The sequence below is a fragment of the Somniosus microcephalus genome, chromosome 11, assembly GCF_052327205.1.
Source record: "Somniosus microcephalus isolate GS21.2 chromosome 11, FLI_Smic_1.0, whole genome shotgun sequence".
Lineage (NCBI taxonomy): Eukaryota > Metazoa > Chordata > Chondrichthyes > Squaliformes > Somniosidae > Somniosus > Somniosus microcephalus.
The window spans coordinates 194190279-194210208 of record NC_140997.1 but is presented as its reverse complement, the minus strand read 5'-3'; the positions used below and the strand labels follow the sequence as shown (position 1 = coordinate 194210208).

Genomic DNA, 19930 nt, shown 5'->3' with positions numbered 1-19930 from the left:
CACGAGGGGTGGCATTAGTGGCAGTACAAAGTAACAATATACAATAACAGTGGTTTACCACACTAATAATATCAGCGCCAGAGCAACACAACTTGCATTTATTTAGTGCCTTTAATGTGGCATAAACATCCCAAAGGGCTTCACAGAGGGAAAAATGAATGTTGAGCCAAAGGAGGTAATACTAGGTGGGGTGATCAAAAGCTTGGTCAAAGAGGTGGGTTTTAAGCAAGGTCTTAAAAGAGGAGTGGGGGAAGGGGGCAGAGGTTTAGAGAGGGATTTCCAGAGAGTGATGGCACAGTTGATCAATGTACTACATAGCTCAGAACCTAACTGGTCTGAGAAGTAATCTAACTATACTCTCTGGAGTTTAGAAGAATGAGAGGTGATCTCATTGAAACATACAAGATTCTGAAGGGGATTGACAGGGTAGATGCTGAGAGATTGTTTCCCCTGGCTGGAGTGTCTAGAACTAGGGGGGCATAGTCTCGGGATAAGGGGTCGGCCATTTAAGACTGAGATGAGGAGGAATTTCTTCACTCAGAGGATTGTGAATCTTTGGAATTCTCTGCCCCAGAGGGCTGTGAATGCTGCGTCTTTGAGTATATTCAATGCTGAGATAGATAGATTTTTGGAATCAAGGTATAGGGAGATTGGGCGGGAAAGTGGAGTTGAGGTCGATGATCAGCCATGATCTTATTGAATGGCGGAGCAGGCTCGAGGGGCTGTATGGCCTACTCCTGCTCTTGTTTCTTATGTTCTAACATCAGTTTGGGTAACAGCAACGGTACAACGATTGGCTCCAGCATCCCTGGACTTGGAAGTGAAGAAACCAGCTCTGAGTCCATCTAATAACCTGTGGTGGAAAGTGCTGTGTGGACAGGAGTTGGCACAGCTAGGATGCCCATTCATCATCAAATAGCCAACTGATGGCCACCATTAGTGATCAGGAGTAAGAACATGAATTTTTCTCTCTCTAGCTAGGCGAAATTGAAGCCAGTTGAATTGTTTTGGCTGATCAGTAATCAGTACACACCAGGCATCAGACCTAGGATCCTTCCATTTTGTTCAGCTTATTACACCATACTATGATGTGTCTTTACCCACTGTGTCATTGGGGATACACCAGGGTAGATTTATCCTCCCATCCTGAAGGCATCAACTCCTTGCTAGGGTATGGTGGCAGTCACCGTCTGGTGCCTCACCAAAATGGATATTCATGTGTGAACCCTGACAGTAGATGGTGAGAGGCTAGTGAGAATGGAGACATCACAGCCGAACCCAATCTGCTGTCACTTGATGTTCACACACTGGCAGATTTTTCCCTCCTGAACAGGGGCAGGGAGATCAATTCTAGTGCCACTACCACCACCTCAGCTGGGATTGGCTAACTTGGCACAGAAGGTGATTTTATTAGAACCATCCTGGTCTCTGTGGCTCAGTTATTCACTGGATAAACTCACTGAGCCACTGGGGGAGCAAGGATAGATCATTTACATTTCTAAACTCAAGCGCGCGTGCAGCCCACTTGAACTAGGGACGTCAGTGTGCACTTATCACTAACCTGTGCAACATTGTGTGTTGTTTGAAGCAAAATAAAAATGAATAGAAGTACACAAGTGAATATAATAACTAACGTTATCAAGATTGTAAATACTCAGCTGAATGCAGGCAACCAACATAGCACAAAGCTGGATTGTTATTTTCACGTTTTCTGTCTAAAGAATGTTTGAAGTAAGAAAGTGGCGAGCATGTTTAAGACAGGAACATGTATTTTTTAAGCTATTTGTTTAAATTTATATATTTTTTTAAAGACACAAAAGAAATGGACTAGTTTTCTATTATCTGGGTGCGCGGCATGCTTCCCATACATGCAGTTTAATGTAAAGTAGCTGTTCTGGTCCAGGTTTGATTACTTTTAGAAATTATTTAAATATTCAGCGCAAAGATGAAAAGGGGTGGGAGGAGGCTCGTATGGAGCACAAACTGGTGTAGACCAGTTGGACCGAATGGCCTGTTTCTGTGCTGTAGACTCGATGTAACTATGTAAAATTCAATACCAAATGTGGTATTGATGCTACAGTAATACAAATGGAGTGTTCTATGCCAGCTTCGGATCATGGTGGAATCGGAAATAATAGCTCCGTACAGATGAACTTGCCGTGTGTTACTTGTGACTTTCCCAATGCCAATAATATTTTAAATGTTAGGATAGAGTTGGCATAACAGGCAGGTCTGCTAACATTAAAATTTTAATGGAGGATCAGCAGACTACCGGAGAGATTTTTAAAATTTTAATAAAAGCTTTAAAAGTTTGTATTGCAGTGATATCTCCGTCATTGTGAAATCTGAACTGAGAGAGACCAATTCCTTGAGGTGGTCTCGCTTTCAAAGCCAAAACCCAAACCTCCATTTATTCAGCTGCACATTTTGCCTTTCTGAAAAGCAGAAATCATGCTACAACAGTGCAAACTGAGTAGCATAAGTGCCTTTATAAGAGCTTTGTAGCAAGTAGTTTAGTGAAATGTTTGGCCATTGGTATACAGTACTTAGCTATATGTCCAACATCTCTGGCAGCTCCAGTTTTTTTTTATTAGCATAGCATCAGGCTTTCTATTTGCTGTCTGGCAACAAAATGGGTTTTTGCCTTTTGCTATCCAGCGATAACCACTAGTAACATTTTGTTGCCAAGGCTTATGATCCTTGGTTTTAATTATTGAGGAATGGAGTTGAAACAATACAGCCCAGTCAGTATGCTGCATTGAATTTCATTGCATATACATAATTGCTTGTGTGATTTCACTCTTGCTCTGAATAGCTTGAGGAAAAATCCAGGTGGTGCCCTATAACATTGTAGGGAGAAGTAATAATAAAAATACTAGTAAAAGTAATAGTGCGAGAAGAAGTAGGGAGTGGTGGAATAACCACATGCAAATATTTACTACCTGTAAAGAGAATTTGGATTCCCATGATCTGAAGAGAACTGCACTGTGAAAATTGTTGATCACTGGAATTCTCATTTAAGTTTAAAACTTCCACAGTGACGTAAAGTTGGCAAAGTCACTACTCAATGTAGCACTAAGCTATACAGACTGGAAAAAAATCTGGTTTGAGTCTAATTCTGTGCTGAGCTAGCTGATCTCAGCCAGAACAACATTTAGGGAGCTGCAATTAGCCTTGGATATACAGGTAGCAGGAAAAAAGATCAGCTATGGGTTCCCAGTGAAAAACATGCACGTATGTTGAATGTTGACAAAGCTCATGTGTGGTGCTTCGCACGGTTAAATAAAGCTGGTGACACTCAGGCCGTGGTTTTTCTGCATCTGTGCTCGCCAGCCCACGATTTTCCACCCATTATAATGGATCAGCAAAAACAAATACTGGCCGGCAAGTGCAGGCGTGGAAAACACGAGTATTGGGTAATTAGGTGAGGTATCAGAAGGCTACCTGTCCCTGCGAAACTATACCCCTGCAAGAGTCAGCTCTTTCAAGACTGGAACGGAGAAAAAGACTGAAGCTTAATATGATCTGTGTTTTTTATTGCAGAATGAATTGAGCACAGCAACACACTTGACCTCCAAACTACTCAAGGAGTACGAGAAACAGGTAAAAATAAATTGAAGAAAGCCAAAGCAGCAGAACTTGGGAAAGCTACCTTGAGAGTTACTGATGTACAAGATACCTTTGTTGGGTTATGATTTATAGAAAGAACATTAAAGCACAGATTCACCAGAATGATGATGTGGGTACCATACTATAGTTATGAGAAAAGTGAACAGGGAAAGATTAATTCCACTGGAGCAGAAAAAGCTGCAGGCAGATTTAATAGAGGTTCTTAAAATTATGAAGGGTTTTGATGGGTGCATAGGAAAAAAACAAAATTCCTCTGATTGGAAAATCAGCGATGAGGGTGATCCATTTGAAATTTAGAACGACGGGAGGGGTTGAGAAATGTCTTTACCGAATCGTTGGACCATGGAATGCTTTGCCACAGGCAGTGGTTGAGGCAATACCATTGTGTCTTTTGAGGGAAAATTTGGATAAATATTTGAGGCCGAAGATGCAGGGCTATGGGGAGAGCATGGAGCAGTGGGATTAGGTTTTATATTTTTCTAGAAAAGAGCCAGCACAAGCACGATGGACTGAAAGTGCTGTAAGCTTTGATGGTTTTCAGGATAATTAACTGTAACCAATTACAGTGCAGTCAATGACTTGTGCTTGGAAACACCCAATAGTGTCATTAACCTAGAACCTGGAGGGAAGCATTCATTACCAGAGCCAGCCCCTGCTATGACACAGCTAAGAGCTGTATGCTACTTAAATACTTAAGTTAGTGGTCATGGATAATGGGATTTTAAAATACAACAGCATTAAATTTAAAATGACTCAAAAGCATTTTCAGCAGGTTCAGTTTACTACTACATTGATTTCCTTATTAGATGTACAGAGTACTCCGACAGAGTTCATCATGTTAGTTCCCATTGAAACCGTTAATACAGACACCATCAGCTGGATACATTAAAAGATGGATGTTAACTTTACCCATTCTGCATTGTTGCTTGCGTTGAAAAAGTTGCTGGTGTTCTCTCAATGTAGGTAGAGAATTGGGAATTCTAGGTTTAAAGTAAGGCTGGTACATTTTGTGTATGCACATTGAACAAGTTGATTTGCATCTGGGACCTACTGATTGCTTCACATTTACTCACTGGTTTAGCTGCTTGTCTGTATTCCTTTCTGTCACTGCTTCCTTCAACATTTTTACATCAAAAATGTTTTGGTTCAGTAGTGGACAAAGCTTATGTAAACAGGTATAATCATACAGTTCTAGTTCTGACCTAGTTTTTTAGTCACTTTGTCTACACAATAAAAGCCAATTGTAAAGCCAAGATTTGAAAAGTATTCTTGTCCCATTTCAAAAACTTAGATTTCTTTTTCTTGCTAATTTTTGAAGTTGTTGCTGGTGTACAGTTCACCAGACACCAAGGGGGAAAAATTCAGTTGGTAGCGCCACCCGTTAGCGCCTTAAGAGGGCGCAAACCAACTAGCGCCCGGGCGCGGCGATATCTGTGCCTCTCACGAAATTGACCGGACATTTTGCGGCGGCGCTAAACAATACCGCCGATCTCCTGCGCACGCAGATCTTATAGAAACATAGAAGATAGGATAAGGAGTAGGCCATTCGGCCCCTTGAGCCTGCTCTGCCATTCAATGCGATCATGGCTGATCATCCAAATTCAGTACCTGGTCCCTGCTTTCTCCCCATACCCCTTGATCCCTTTAGCCGTAAGAAATATATCCAACTCCTTCTTGAATATATTTAATGTATTGGCCTCTACTGCCTTCTGTGGTAGAGAATTCCACAGGTTCACCACTCTCTGGGTGAAGAAATTCCTCCTCATTTCTGTCCTAAATGGCTTACCCCTTATCCTTAGACTGTGACCCCTGGTTCTGGACTCCCTGACCATCGGGAAAATCCTTCCTGCATCTAGTCTGTCCAGTCCTGTCAGAATTTTATAAGTTTCAATGAGATGCCCTCTCATTCTTCTAAACTCCAGCGAGTACAAGCCCAATCGACCCAATCTCTCCTCATACGTCATTCCTGCCATCCCAGGTATCAGCCTGGTGAATCTTCGCTGCACTCCTTCCATGGCAAGAACATCCTTCCTCAGATAAGGCGACCAAAACTGCACACAGTACTCAAGATGTGGTCTCACCAAGGCCCTGTACAACTGCAGCAAGACATCCTTGTTCCTGTACTCAAACCCCCTCGCTATGAAGGCCAGCATACCATTTGCCTTCTTAACCGCCTGCTGCACCTGCATGCTTACCTTCAGCGACTGGTGCACAAGGACACCCAGGTCTCGTTGCACTTCCCCTTCTCCCAATATATTGCCATTCAGATAATAATCTGCCTTCCTGTTTTTGCCACCAAAGTGGATAACCTCGCATTTATCCACGTTATATTGCATCTGCCATGCTTTTGCCCAATCACCCAACCTGTCCAAATCATCTTGGAGTTTCTCGGCATCCTCCTCAGCACACACGCCCACCCAGCTTTGTGTCGTCTGCGAATTTGGAGATATTACATCTAGTTCCCTTGTCTAGATCATTAATATATATTGTGAATAGCTGGGGCCCAAGGACCGATCCCTGTGGTACCCCACTAGTCACTGCTTGCCACTCAGAAAAAGACCCGTTTATTCCAACTCTTTGCTTTCTGTCTGCCAACCAGTTCTCTATCCAAGTCAATCTTGACGTCATTCGAGATTGCAACGCCCTTGGGGCGCCCCGGACTGGAAATTCAGTGGCGCCCCCCTCTCCGCCTGGCGCGACCAACGACAGGTTGACTGGAACGCTTCCCAGTCGCTGTGGGGCTGGGGGCCTCTTCCTGGCTTTTGTGTGGTAGCCATTTTTGCACCACTCGTTCTGAGAGAGAGAGAGAGAGATTTGGAGAGAGAGAAAGAGAGACTTCTGCATTGGGTCAATGCTGTCTGAGGTAGTTTTGGCTTCTGACCATAACTTTGCAGGTACTTTGCTTTTTAACCGTCATAACTTTGATTGCCCAGATAGTATGGGGGCCGCAATGGATGGGAACGTCGTCCTTCTCCATCACATTCAGAGGGCACAGAGAGAGAGTTGCAATCATGGCCAGACAGAGGAGGGCCAACAGGCGTTGGTACAGGAGACCTTACCCTCCCAGGGTTTTTCGCTAACAGTTCTCGTACATTAACATGTCTGAGGAGCAGTGTTTGCGAAGGCTGCGATTCAGCAAGGAGGTGGTCACTGAGCTCTGCCACCTGCTTCAGCCAGATCTGCAGCCTCAACTGAGGAGCAGGACGTCTCTGTCGGTGGCAGTGAAGATAACAGTGGCTCTCAACTTTTATGCCACCGGCTCCTTTCAATCCGCTACTGGGGACATCGCCAATATCTCCCAGTTCGCGGTGCATTGCTGCATCCGTCAGGTCACAAATGCCCTCTTTAAAAGGAGACGAGAGTACATCTCTTTCCCCATGACCCCAGACAAGCAGCAAGAACGCGCAATGGGCTTTGCGATGATAGCGGGCTTCCCCATGGTGCAGGGCGCCATTGACTGCACCCATGTGGCTTTGCGGGCGCCGCAAGAGAATGCCGAGGATTTCCGCAACCGAAATGGCTTCCATTCCTTAAACGTCCAGTTGGTCTGTGACCACAGACAGCTGATGCTCGCAGTCAGTGCCAACTTTCCAGGCAGCAGCCACGATGCCTTCATCCTGTGCCAGACTTCTGTGGCAGACCCTTTCGAGGCACCGCTTCACCCAAGAGGTTGGCTTCTCGGGGACAAGGGATATCCTCTGTGCACCTGGCTGATGACCCTGCTCCGTTCGCCCAGCACCCCTGCTGAGCTACGATACAGCGAGAGCCATCAAGCTACCAGGAACATCGTTGAGCACACAATCGGCGTGCTCAAGCAACGTTTCCGCTGTCTGGACCATTCTGGAGGAGCCCTGCAGTACTCGCCTGAGCGAGTCTCCCACTTTGTTGTTGTGTGCTGCATACTGCATAACCTGGCAATCCTCAGGACCCAGCCAATGCCACCAGACATTGGAGCACCAGCAGAGGAGGAGGAGGATAAGCATCAGCAGCACCAAGGCAGGAGGGAGGCACAAAGTGGAAGGGCCGTCCGTCAAAGGCTCATAGCAAGTCGCTTCTAGGCCCCCTCTTCTGCCATTCAAACAACCTGAATGAAACCATCCTGCAACCCCTAAGCCGGTCAAGGCAACAATGAGTGCAAAGACCAAACATGCACATTTTGAATACAGACACTTCTTTCTTTCCCAAACTGTCTCATATTTCCACATGACAAAGTAATAGAAAGAAACACCAAAAAAAACAGTCATTTACATAACTGGCTCTCACAACCTGGAGACAATGTCCAAAACAGTTTAAAAAAAAAAATAAAAATAAAAAAAAAAATTGGACCACGAACCTCGGCCTTCAATAAAACAATGACATACATTTTGCGACACCTCCTACTTTTTGCCCTTCGAGAGTGATCTGCCTCCCTTGCGAAATTGCCCCTTTCCCACCCTGCAGCTCCTCCGTAATGGGACCCCAGTGGCTGCAGCAAGGCTGGGGGAAGGCTGCTGAGTGTCAGAAACTGAGACTGCAGATGCCCTTGAGGGACGGTCTGGGCCTGGAGGGCCCGGCTGCTGACTGCTCCGACTCTGCATGGGCGGCAGCAGTCTGTCCTACAGGTGGTGGCAACTGCAGTGGAGAAGTGACAGTGTTGGCAGCAGGAATGCTGTCATCTTGAGAGAGGACAGCAACTCCCTGCTCGACCGACACACTGGCACTCCCACGGGGCAGCACTTCAGCATACGGAGCAATCTGCTGGAGCACAGATTGCTGGCCTGCTGCGGCGCGGTGAAAGCCCGGGGGAAATCTGCCCGATCCAGCGAGGGTGGCAGCAATTAGTGCTCGCGTGGCCTCAATCTGTGTCTGCATGAGACCAGCCACTGACTGCATTGCAGCACTTAGCATTTGCGTGGCAGCCGCCTGTGCTACAGCGAAGTGCTCCACACTCCTTGCCAGTGATTCAATGGATTCGGGCATCCTTGCCACTGCAGCCATGAGCTCAGTGTGCCTTTGCTCCGCATGGGCGCTCATTTCAGCGAGGACCCGCTCCTCGTCTGCATTCAGTGCAGCAGGACTCGAGGCCATACTCTCCGTCCGGGGAGAAGGCCCCCGGGCTTCCCTAACCCCCTCGCGTTGCTGCAGCCCGCTGGGTCCTGGAGCTTCACCCTCATCAGACCATTCTCTCCCGCTCCCCTTCAGGGAAGGTGTGTCCCCAGTATGGGCATGGGCTGCCTCGGCAGAGGGTTGCACTGATGGTCCGGCTTCCTTTTCCTCCTCGCCTTCAGCTTCACTCCAAATGGCAGCTTGAGGGCCCGTCTCCTCACCTGGTGAATCACCATCTGAAAGCAGGGAGGTACAAGAGTGGCTTTAGCGTGAGGACAGGGTGGCAGCAAGGGAGACATGAGTGCAGCGATGTACTGATTTGGATTGAAAGTGTCAAAGGCTGCTGTTGTGAGGAACAAGTGGAAGGAGAGAGGACAAAAAGGTGATGACCTTACCATTGCTGGCCAGAACGGGGTCGGCGTCTCCAGTGGCGACGGGACCAAGCATCTGCCTTGCCACAATCCTGTGGATGCACTGCTCAAGATCGCCGAGGGCTTGAAGGTGAGGCCGCCCTCCACCGGTCCGTTGCTGCTGTCTCCTATTATGAGCCAGCTTGGCCTGCAAGAAAGAGGACGGCGTCTGAGCAAATTTGCAGCCATGATCTTGCCTGAAATGCCTCTCATGGTTGAATAGCCCTTACTGTATGCAGCCATGATCTTGCCTGAAATGCCTCCCATGGCTGAATAGCCCTTACTCTATGCAGCCATGATCTTGCCTGAAATGCCTCCCATGGCTGAATAGCCCTTACTGTATGCAGCCATGATCTTGCCTGAAATGCCTCCCATGATTGAATAGCCCTTACTGTATGCAAAGTGTGGAATGTGCGTGTGTGTTTCATGAAAGGGCCATACGTGTTGGATGAGTGTTGGGCATTGGGGCTTTCAAGACCCTCTGGCCATAAAGTGAGGTGGAGATGGAGGGATGAAGAGGTTTTGAAAAAAGGCACTCACCCTGACGACCCGAGTGAGGTCGTTGAACTTTTTCCTGCATTGCACAGGGGTCCTAGGCACCATGCTGCTTGAGGTCACTCTGTGAGCCACCTCCCTCCACGCTTTTCTGTATTCACCTGGCAAAGGTCTCCTGCCACTCTCTGGGTACAGTAGAGATCTTCTGCGCTCCACCGCCCCAACCAGAGTCTCCAAGGCACGCTCGCTGAAGCGCTGTGCTCGCTCCCTGGCCCGCTCCATAGTCCTTGGCTGGAAGATTTCGCCATGGGTCAGTCCAGGCCGAGATTCAAGGCTCCAGTGAGCAGGGTGTGGCTGCAGAGCAAGATCGACCCTTCCCTTTAAGAACTGACCGGCGCCAGTGTGTCTGTGTTCAATCGCTAACTGACAGCACCTGCGCTGCGCCCGCCCTCTGAGGTAGCGCCTCGCTCCTCGGGCTTAGCGCCTTAAGAGAGTTGTGTAGCGCCTGATTTAGCGCTCCAATCACCTCCAGGGGGCGATAGAGGCGAATTTTGCAGTCGGCGGCGATAATTTGCACCGGGCGCTAAACTTTGCGCCCGGCCGATATTCGCGCCTCAAAATGGGCGATACCGAATTTCTCCCCCCCCCCCCCCTCCCCCCACCAAGCTCCTTCCAGTACCTTTCCCAAAGAGCTATTATTCATGTGTAACTTTCAACAGGGAGTGTTTTCAGGCTATTTAAACACAGAGTGGCACTGGAAACGAGCCCAATTTTTTTGTTATCCAATATTCCCCTGCCTAAAGACACTGAGGCTATTTATAGCACCTCTACCCCCACTTAAGAGCAATTAACACAAACCAGGGATCAAAACCTGCGACCTTCCTAATCTGTGTGGCTCAGCTGTTCACTGGTTAAACTGTCATCTATCGATGACACCCCTTCTCCTCTTAGCAGGAGAATGGTGCATGTAGAATGCTAAGAGGGTGAGCAGCCAACTTAGTCCCAGGCTTTGACAATACTGCCGTAACTCTGGCAGGGTGATGTGTGAGGATGTCCCAGCAGTTCTCGTCCAGATAGGTCACTGACTTTAAGACCTGTTGCTCACCCATTAGGGGTGCATTCTGATAGTAAGAGGAGAAACTAGCAGTTGGTGAACCAGAGCCAGACTCCTGTACCTCCAAAAGGCTAATTACAGTGCAATATTGAGAAAGACTGGAGCAAGACACCTGCTGGCACTGAATTATGTGCAACATGGAGAAAATCTAAAATCACACTTCGTAACATCAGTTTTTTTTAATAAATCAACCTGTATACACGTCCTGATAATTTTATAGATGCCATTATAAATAGTTTTAATGACCTGAACACACAAATGAAAATATTACGGCCTATTTTTACCCCCCTAATTATGACATTTTATTAAATGGAATTCCATTACAGTTCCCTCCATTTATCCACATCTCTGCTGTGTCTTATTCCAGTGGTCAGAGCACTCAAATACAGAACTTCTCAGTGAATGACTTCTTTCCTCCCATGCCATTGGTTTTACTTAAATGAGAACAATGTCATAGTGTTGTCAAGTACAGGGTTGAATAGCCTTCTGATACTCACAATCAAGATGTGAATAATAGCCAGTTGGATAGGATAATAAGAACAATTAAATAAAGGGGAAAATAATGAAATATAACTAACTAAATTTAGTTCCTTTTTACCCAAGTGCACTTATTTGCTGTCCAACAAGTAAATAGCTTTTGTTCCTGGTTAACTTTCTTTTTGTTTTTTGATAGCGTTTTCCCCTAGTTGGTGATGATGAGGTCATGACCTCTACTCTGCAGCAGTTTGCTCAAGTAATAGATGAAGTAAGTATTAACTTAAATAGAAACAGAAAATGCTGGAAATATTCAGCAGGTCAGGCAGCATCTGTGGCGAGAGAAACAATTACTGCGTCAAATACTCAAGCGAAGGTGCTTGAGTATTTGACGGAGAACCTGGCCTAGCCACTTACTAGCTGAGGTGGAGATGCCAAGCCAACAGATAGTCTGTTCATATTGTTAGTATGTCCTATGACAGTGGGATGCTCAATTTCTGTGTTGTGTATTTTTATAAAAATATATAATTTCAAGTTAATAAATTCATAATACAGTAGATTGAATTCAGGAAAAAAAGCATCTGAATTTAATCCCATCAACATGCAATTGACCATCAAGCAGTATTTCTACTTTTATCTTTTTAACATTATAAGCTTACCTTAAATGGTGCAACTAAAATTCTAAGATTCATTATAGAATCCTCCTTTGAGTTTCAGAAAGGCATAGGATTTAAACAGAACAACTTCTACTTTAGTGTAGTCATGTAAAATGTAGAATAGGAATGAGTCTTCATAGCAGTGTTGTATTTTTTTTTGCACCTAGTCCCTAATATGGAAGGATCCAACACTTTTTTCTTTGTGTTTCTTTCCCTTCCTACTGCCAATTTTCTGCTCTCCTTTTAGTTCCACAGATTCTGGGCATTGTGCAGTGTTTCAGGTCAGTGGTCATTCTAAATGTTTGAGCCGTAGAGCGCGTCAGCTTGCTGTGTGGCTGTAGGGAGCAGCACAGCTGTCCTCACCCAATGTCCATACAACCACACCCTGGAGGAATCAGTTGATAGAGAGCAGCAACAAAAACCCTAGCAGATACTCTCTTCCCTAATTGAGGCAAATTGTAACATCGTACTGCCACTCCAGATGCTATCAGCTAATTTAGCACAGACCAGAGATTAAACAAATCTGTATGCCTCAGCTAGTATCTGAATAAAGTCAGTGAACCATTGAGGGTGGTCTAGGATTCAACAGTTAAGATAACCCCAGGTTGTCTATGAAATAAAGATTGTTTGAAAGTTTCTAATGCTCTGTTTTGCCAGTATGGAAGATTATACCGAGACCTAAATTTAAAAGACTTCAGAATCTTTTCTAGAGAATGAAATTTACTGTTGTCTTCTAGCTAAGTTCCTGCCACGCTGTACTTTCAACACAATTAGCTGATGCCATGATGTTCCCCATTACACAGTTTAAGGAAAAGGATTTAAAAGGTATGAAAATTGGACCTACAGTATTTTATAGTGCGGTTATCTCCTGCCCTTGTGTAGTCATGTTTAAAAATAAATACCGACTTGGGAATGTTTAAAAATAGCATATGTTTCTGCACATTGGATGTATGTTTTGTTTGGTTGTCAAGTGTGTGCTTGTATAAAAGAACAAAATAAAAAAATAAGGAAAAAGATGGAACAGATGCATTTATATAGTATCGTTCACATCTTTAGGACATCCCCCAAAAAAAGCCAATTAATTATTTTTATATATACTCGCTGTTAAGTGAGCAAACATGGCAGCCAATTTTAACACAGCAAGGTTCCACAATGTCCAACCAATAGCAAATGAATGACCAGTTAATCTGTTATACTGGTATCCGTTGAGGGATGAATCTTGGTCAAGACACGGAGATTGAACAGGCAGGTTGGGGCCTCGTTTAACGTCTCATCTGAAAGATGACACCTCCAACAATACAGCACTCCTTCAGTGCTGCACTGATCCATGCTCAAACTCTAGCGTGGGGCTTGAACCCATGACCTTTGAGAGACAAGAGTGCTACCATAAAACCAACTGACACTTATTAAACGTGAATGACACAAAATCATTCAAATTATGACCAATTTCTCTTACTGATAACATTTTCATTTATTTTCAGAAATGCTAACCCTAAATGAAGTCTTTGCTATAGCAAGTAATGGTGAGTGCCATTTCATTTACCAACATGTCAGTTTAAAAAAAAGTATGGTGAGGAATGTCCTTTTTCATTATTTGTACCCAGCATCAACATTAGAGACTTCACAGTGACATGTAGGATAAGGGTCCTTCTAATTTTGTCCCAAATCTCAGAACACCCACTAATATGACTCTTATTTCCTGTATTAGCTATCTTTTTTGTCGTCTGAGTAAGACTAACTCTTTCATGCCAATTTGAGCCAAATATACAAGTAGTCTTGTACTGTACACATGCATTCACCAGAGGTCTGTTCAACTTCAATTCAATGATAGCCACTCAAACTGTTCTTGATTAGAACCCATTAATTGACGTGCATTTTCTTCACAGAATTTCAGTAACATTTACATTACAAGATAATGGGAATTTTGATGATCACAGATATTGAAAATGATACATGTGACTTTCTGCAGAATCATTTTAATTGAGAATAATAATGTGACTGAGGGACTTGAGCTGCTTTGTATTGAATGCAATGGGATTCGAGGGACAACGGCTCCTGAAACACAGGCCTTACACAGCTAATGAAATCCCCAAAGTAAGCTTTCTGGAATTGCTAACTCGGGTAGCTGGGAAGATTCAGAAAAACAGGTCTTCTAGACTACGAGCCTTAGAGAATCTATCACGTTTACTTTGGGGTTGACACAGGCTGTACTGGATCTGTGTGTTCGGAGGAGGTGGCCCTACCTCTCGACTAAATGTAATATAAAACACTAGTTAGGCCACAGCTAGAGTACTGTGTACAGTTCTGGTCACCACATTACAGGAAAGATGTGATTGTACTAGAGACGATACAGAGGAGATTTACGATGATGTGGCCAGGACTGGATAATTTTAGCTATGAGGAAAAATTGGCTAGGCTGGGGTTGTTTTCTTTGGATCAGAGGAGGCTGAGGGGAGATTACCTTGGGTGTATAAAATTATGAGGGGCCTAGATAGAGTGGATAGGAAGGACCCATTTCCCCTAGCAGAGGGGTCAATAACTAGGGGGCATAGATTTAACGTAATTGTTAGAAAGATTAGAAGTTGAGAAGAAATGTTTTCACCCAGAAGGTGGTGGTAGTCTGGAACTGAATGAGGCTTTTTACTTTTATTTACAACCTTCTACTGCATAAAGTGTGTGTATATATCTATATGTGGCTGAAATATCCTGATGTATTTATCTGTCCCACAGATCATGACATGGCTATTAACAAATACAGCAGACTATCTAAGCGGAGGGAAAATGAAAAGGTTCGAGTATTTGCTTTGGTTTTCCATTTCAAAAAGAAAATGCATTTTCCATGTTCAGTTGCATCATATATGGCAGCCACATTTTTATATTCCTAGATAACTAATTGGAAAACATTGTTATGCTATCTGACTATACAAACAGTAGTGCAATGTACCAGTAAGATTTAAAAAAAACTCTACTCAGTACAGTTAATGCAAACCATTATGTGTCTAGTCAGTGTGTTAAAAGTTTAAAAATTAACGAGGCTTATTTTTGAATCATTTTTCCTAACAGATAAAAATAGAGGCAACTGAAGATCTGTACACATCCAGAAAGAAGCAGCACCAGACCATGATGCACTATTTTTGTGCACTGAACACATTACAGTACAAGAAAAAGATTGCACTGTTAGAACCTCTCCTAGGCTATATGCAAGCGCAGGTCTGTTGGTACAGCACACATTGAGAATACCATGAAATTAAAACCATTCTTTTCATCTGTATTCCTATTTAAGTTGCTAACTTTCCAAATAAGATCCCCAATATCTTGTCGGTTTGTGCTTTCACTTAAAAATGCAAGTAAGGAGAGTCAGTACAGATGGACAGTCATGCTTTTAGCACCTAGTATCACAATTGAGTACTTCTGGGTCATGTATAGCATGAGTCAGAGGTTGAAACACTGCGATATCAGCATTCCTTAGTCACAGCCTGAAGAACACCCATCACTGCACCTTGTTAACTGACCAAAATTGCTAATTTTGCCACAATGATCATGGCTAGATTTAGGCTGTGGGCTTGCATACAACAGGAATGCTTGACTTCATGTACAACTCAACACTAGCAATAAATGAGACATCCACCCATTAGTCCAGGATAGATTTGAGTCAGCTCCAGGATGAAAGGATAGTGTAAAGTTCTTGTTTCAAGATGCTAATAATGCAATCATAATACAAAGAGAAATCATAATACAAATCTGTGGCTGGATGGTTTTCCTTAGATACACTAATTTAATGATAATTGGTATCTTTCAGATAAACTTCTTTAAGATGGGCTCTGAGCACATGACTCAACAGTTGGAAGAATTTCTGGCAAATATTGGCATCAGTGTGCAGGGGTAAGTAAGAATTGGCCTTTGCAACTGCTCCAGTTACAAATTTAATTCCTTCTGTAACTTAACCAATCTTAATATTTATTGGCCCAGAAATTCGGGTCTTCACGGGTGTGTACGCACGGGGTACACAGCCGTGGTCCTGCATGCACTGCGCATGCGCGGGAAACCGGCACTTCCGTTCCTCTGAACGAAGAGGTTCAGAGGTCGAACACGTGCACGACGGAAGATGCGCGTGCGCATCAAACTTATGTTTTTTTTACAGGTTTTCACGCGAGGGTAAGCCTGCAGTATTTAGAAATGTAAAAAGCAGGCGTAAGGCCTGCTTTTTACAAGGTAAGTGGTGAATTAATTAAAATTAAAAACATTTTTTCCACAGGTTATTATTTTTAAATACTTTAAAGCAAGGTAAGTTTATTTTTAGCCCCGTTAGAATATAAAATTATTTTTTTCAAAAATTTAAATTATTGTTTAAAATAGTTATTTAATGTAATTTATAGTTTATTTTAAAAATGTGATGGTTTTTTAAAAATGTATTTGAAGGTTTAGTGCTATTTTGGGGCCGTAGTATTTATAAGTCTTGACAGCACTTCCTGTCAAGACTTATGAATGGGCTTTTCCCTGCTCCGATTGGCTGCCCATGGCCCACATGATCCCAGGGGACGCATCGAACTAACTGCGCCCCTGGATGCGCAAGCAAAGCGCGCCGGCAGCTGGACCAGGCCCCGGATCGGAATTCCACGGGTGCCCAGAGCTCAACGGCTGGCGCGCAAGGTAAGTGCAGGTCGGGGGCTTGCACCCACGGGAAGCCCCCGACCCGAATTTCTGGGCCATTATGTCCCTTTCAGCTAGCTAATAAAAGTTCTGAGTTACCAAAAATGGGGATTACAATAATTCAGCTCTGTATTTGCAGTATCAAAATTAGATTTGCAAAAATCCCTGCTGGTTAATACTGTGTAGATGAGCGATACAGACCAGGAGGGTCTTTTTTGCACAGAGTTCGTCGATCTCATTCTCTCTGGGTTTGGGAGGGGAGTCAATTAGGCTTTCCGCCCCGGTCACTGTCCAACGACCCATGGGTGTGGGTTGGGCTAGACTGTGTTTACCTCGGCTGTCGAAAAACCTGCCAAGTTTCATGCATTTGGTGCGTTCTAGAGGACAATTGGTTTCCTTGAAGCCTAGCAAGGAGCAGAGAAAGAAGAAAAAAAAATTAGATTCTCCTTTCACTGTATCTGGAGAAAAGTACAGTAACTGCATCTGGAGCTTTGTGATGCTTACGTGATTTAGATAATCCACATTTGAAACATTATTGGGCAGATTATTTCTGGAAAACCTTTGTAACAACTATCTTGACACACTAAAATGTATCATTTATCGATCCAAATAATGTTTGATTTGCCATAGTGCCCTGGATTTTACTAAAAACTGTAGTTTGGTATGGATTATTATTGTACAAAATTTTGGTGAGTGGTAGATACAGTCCCCACCATTTGAAACACCCCTGTTTAAAATACTTGTGAAAGAATAAAATCAGTCTATTTGTCCCTGTTCTAGTGTTCGTAGGGAAATGGAGACTGAACTGGAAACCATGCATCAGACCATTCAGGACCTGGAAGTGGCGAGTGATTCATTGTATCTGCCTGGACCCAGACACCAAAATATTCAACATCAACAGAAATCTAACTAGAAAAACTGGTTATATGAATACAAGAAAGTAAGTGCCAAAGCATTATTGTGGGATTTTTTTTCTTGGGTTCTTGAGAATGAACAATCGCAATTTGTGAATCTATTAAACATATAGGTGTCCCATTACATGAAGTTGCCAACGGAAAGCAGGTACATTTCATGGGTAGGAAGTTACTCGAAGCAGATTTCACTTTAAACAAACAAGATATTGACAGACGCCCAGGAAGCAGATCTTGTGGCCAACGGGATAATAACTAGAATCTGTGGGCGAGTGCCTATCCCGCCCCCAACCCGCCTCCATGCCATCTTCCCAGGAGGCGGGTACCGACCCGCGCCGGGTCCTGTCTCCTGGAGGCGGGAAGGGGATTACAGCCATTTAACTGCCTGTTAACTGTTACCCCTCCCTCCTCTTCCCCCCCCCTCCCTCCTCTTCCCCCCCCCCTCCCTCCCTCCTTCCTCTTCCCCCCCTCCCCTCCCTCCCTCCTCTTCCCCCCTCCCTCCCTCCCTCCTCTTCCCCCCCTCCCTCCCTCCCTCTTCCCCCCCTCCCTCCTCCTCTTCCCCCCTCCCTCCCTCCTCTTCCCCCCACCCTCCCTCCTCTTCCCCCCCACCCTCCCTCCCTCCTCTTCCCCTCCCTCCCTCCCTCCTCTTCCCCCCTCCCTCCCTCCCTCCCTCCTCTTCCCCCCCTCCCTCCCTCCTCTTCCCCCCCCCCTCCCTCCCTCCTCTTCCCCCCTCCCTCCCTCCTCTTCCCCTCCCTCCTCTTCCCCCCCTCCCTCCCTCCTCTTCCCCCCCTCCCTCCTCCTCTTCCCCCCCTCCCTCCCTCCTCTTCCCCCCTCCCTCCCTCCTCTTCCCCCCCTCCCTCCCTCCTCTTCCCCCTCCCTCCCTCCTCTTCCCCCCCTCCCCTCCCTCCTCTTCCCCCCTCCTCCCTCCTCTTCCCCCCCTCCCTCCCTCCTCTTCCCCCCTCCCTCCTTCCACCTCCCTCCCTCCTCTTCCCCCCCCCTCCCTCCCTCCTCTTCCCCCCCTCCCTCCCTCCTCTTCCCCCCACCCTCCTCTTCCCCCCCTCCCACCCTCCTCTTCCCCCCTCCCTCCCTCCTCTTCCCCCCCTCCCTCCCTCCCTTCCCCCCTCCCTCCCTCCTCTTCCCCCCTCCCTCCCTCCTCTTCCCCCCCTCCCTCCCCTCCTCTTCCCCCCCTCCCTCCCTCCTCTTCCCCCCCCCTCCCTCCCCCCCTCTCTCCCCCCCTCCCTCCCTCCTCTTCCCCCCCCTCCCTCCTCCTCTTCCCCCCCTCCCTCCCCTCTCCTCCCCCCCTCTCTCCCCCTCCCTCCTCTTCCCCTCCCTCCCTCCTCTCCCCCCCTCCCTCCCTCCTCTTCCCCCCCCCTCCCTCCCTCCTCTTCCCCCCCTCCCTCCCTCCTCTTCCCCCCTCCCCTCCCTCCTCTTCCCCCCCTCCTCCCTCCTCTTCCCCCCTCCCCTCCCTTCCCCCTCCCTCCTCTTCCCCCCTCCCTCCCTCCCTCCCTCCTCTTCCCCCCTCCCTCCTCTTCCCTCCCCCCTCCCTCCTCTTCCCCCCCTCCCTCCCTCCCTCCTCTTCCCCCCCTCCTCCCTCCCTCCTCTTCCCCCCCCTCCCTCCTCTTCCCCCCCCCTCCCTCCCTCCTCTTCCCCCCCTCCCTCCCTCCTCTCCCCCCCCTCCCTCCCTCCTCTTCCCCCCCTCCCTCCCTCCTCCCCCCTCCTCTTCCCTCCTCCACTCCCTCCCTCCTCTTCCCCCCCTCCCTCCCTCCCTCCTCTTCCCCCCTCCCTCCTCCCTCTCTCCCCTCCCTCCTCTTCCCCCCTCCCTCCTCTTCCCTCCCCCTCCCTCCTCTTCCCCCCTCCTCCCTCCTCTTCCCCCCCTCCCCTCCCTCTCTTCCCCCCCCTCCCTCCTCTTCCCCCCCTCCCTCCCTCCTCTTCCCCACCCTCCCTCCCTCCTCTTCCCCCCCCTCCCTCCCTCCTCTCCCCCCCTCCCTCCCTCCTCTTCCCCCCCTCCCTCCCTCCTCCCCTCCTCTCCCCCTCCCTCCCCTCCCTCCTCTTCCCCCCTCCCTCCCTCTTCTCCCCCCTCCCTCCTCTTCCCCCTCCCTCCTCTTCCCCCCTCCCTCCTCTTCCCCCCTCCTCTTCCCCCTCCCTCCTCTTCCCCCTCCCCTCCTCTTCCCTCCCTCCCTCCTCTTCCCCCCTCCCTCCTCTTCCCCCCTCCCTCCTCTTCCCCCCCCTCCCTCCCTCCTCTTCCCCCCCTCCCTCCCTCCTCTTCCCCCCCTCCCTCCCTCCTCTTCCCCCCTCCCTCCTCCTCTTCCCCCCCCTCCCTCCCTCCTCTTCCCCCCTCCCTCCCTCCTCTCCCCCTCCTCCTCCTCTCCCCCTCCCTCCCTCCTCTTCCCCCCTCCCTCCCTCCTCTTCCCCCTCCTCCCTCCTCTTCCCCCCTCCCTCCCTCCTCTTCCCCCCCTCCCTCCCTCCCTCCTCTTCCCCCCCTCCCTCCTCTTCCCCCCTCCCTCC

At 47.1% G+C, this 19930-nt stretch overlaps 1 protein-coding gene across 1 annotated transcript in view; it reads left to right on the top strand.

Moving 5' to 3' along the window:
• The window catches only part of appl1 (adaptor protein, phosphotyrosine interaction, PH domain and leucine zipper containing 1), an 80041-nt gene that overhangs the window by 16237 nt on the left and 43874 nt on the right, over nucleotides 1-19930 (top strand). The window contains 9 exon segments of the mRNA XM_086001603.1: nucleotides 3544-3603; nucleotides 11408-11479; nucleotides 12602-12689; nucleotides 13346-13387; nucleotides 14595-14653; nucleotides 14928-15074; nucleotides 15664-15746; nucleotides 17295-17382; nucleotides 17384-17454. Coding sequence (XP_085857729.1) covers nucleotides 3544-3603; nucleotides 11408-11479; nucleotides 12602-12689; nucleotides 13346-13387; nucleotides 14595-14653; nucleotides 14928-15074; nucleotides 15664-15746; nucleotides 17295-17382; nucleotides 17384-17454 — 710 coding nt within the window.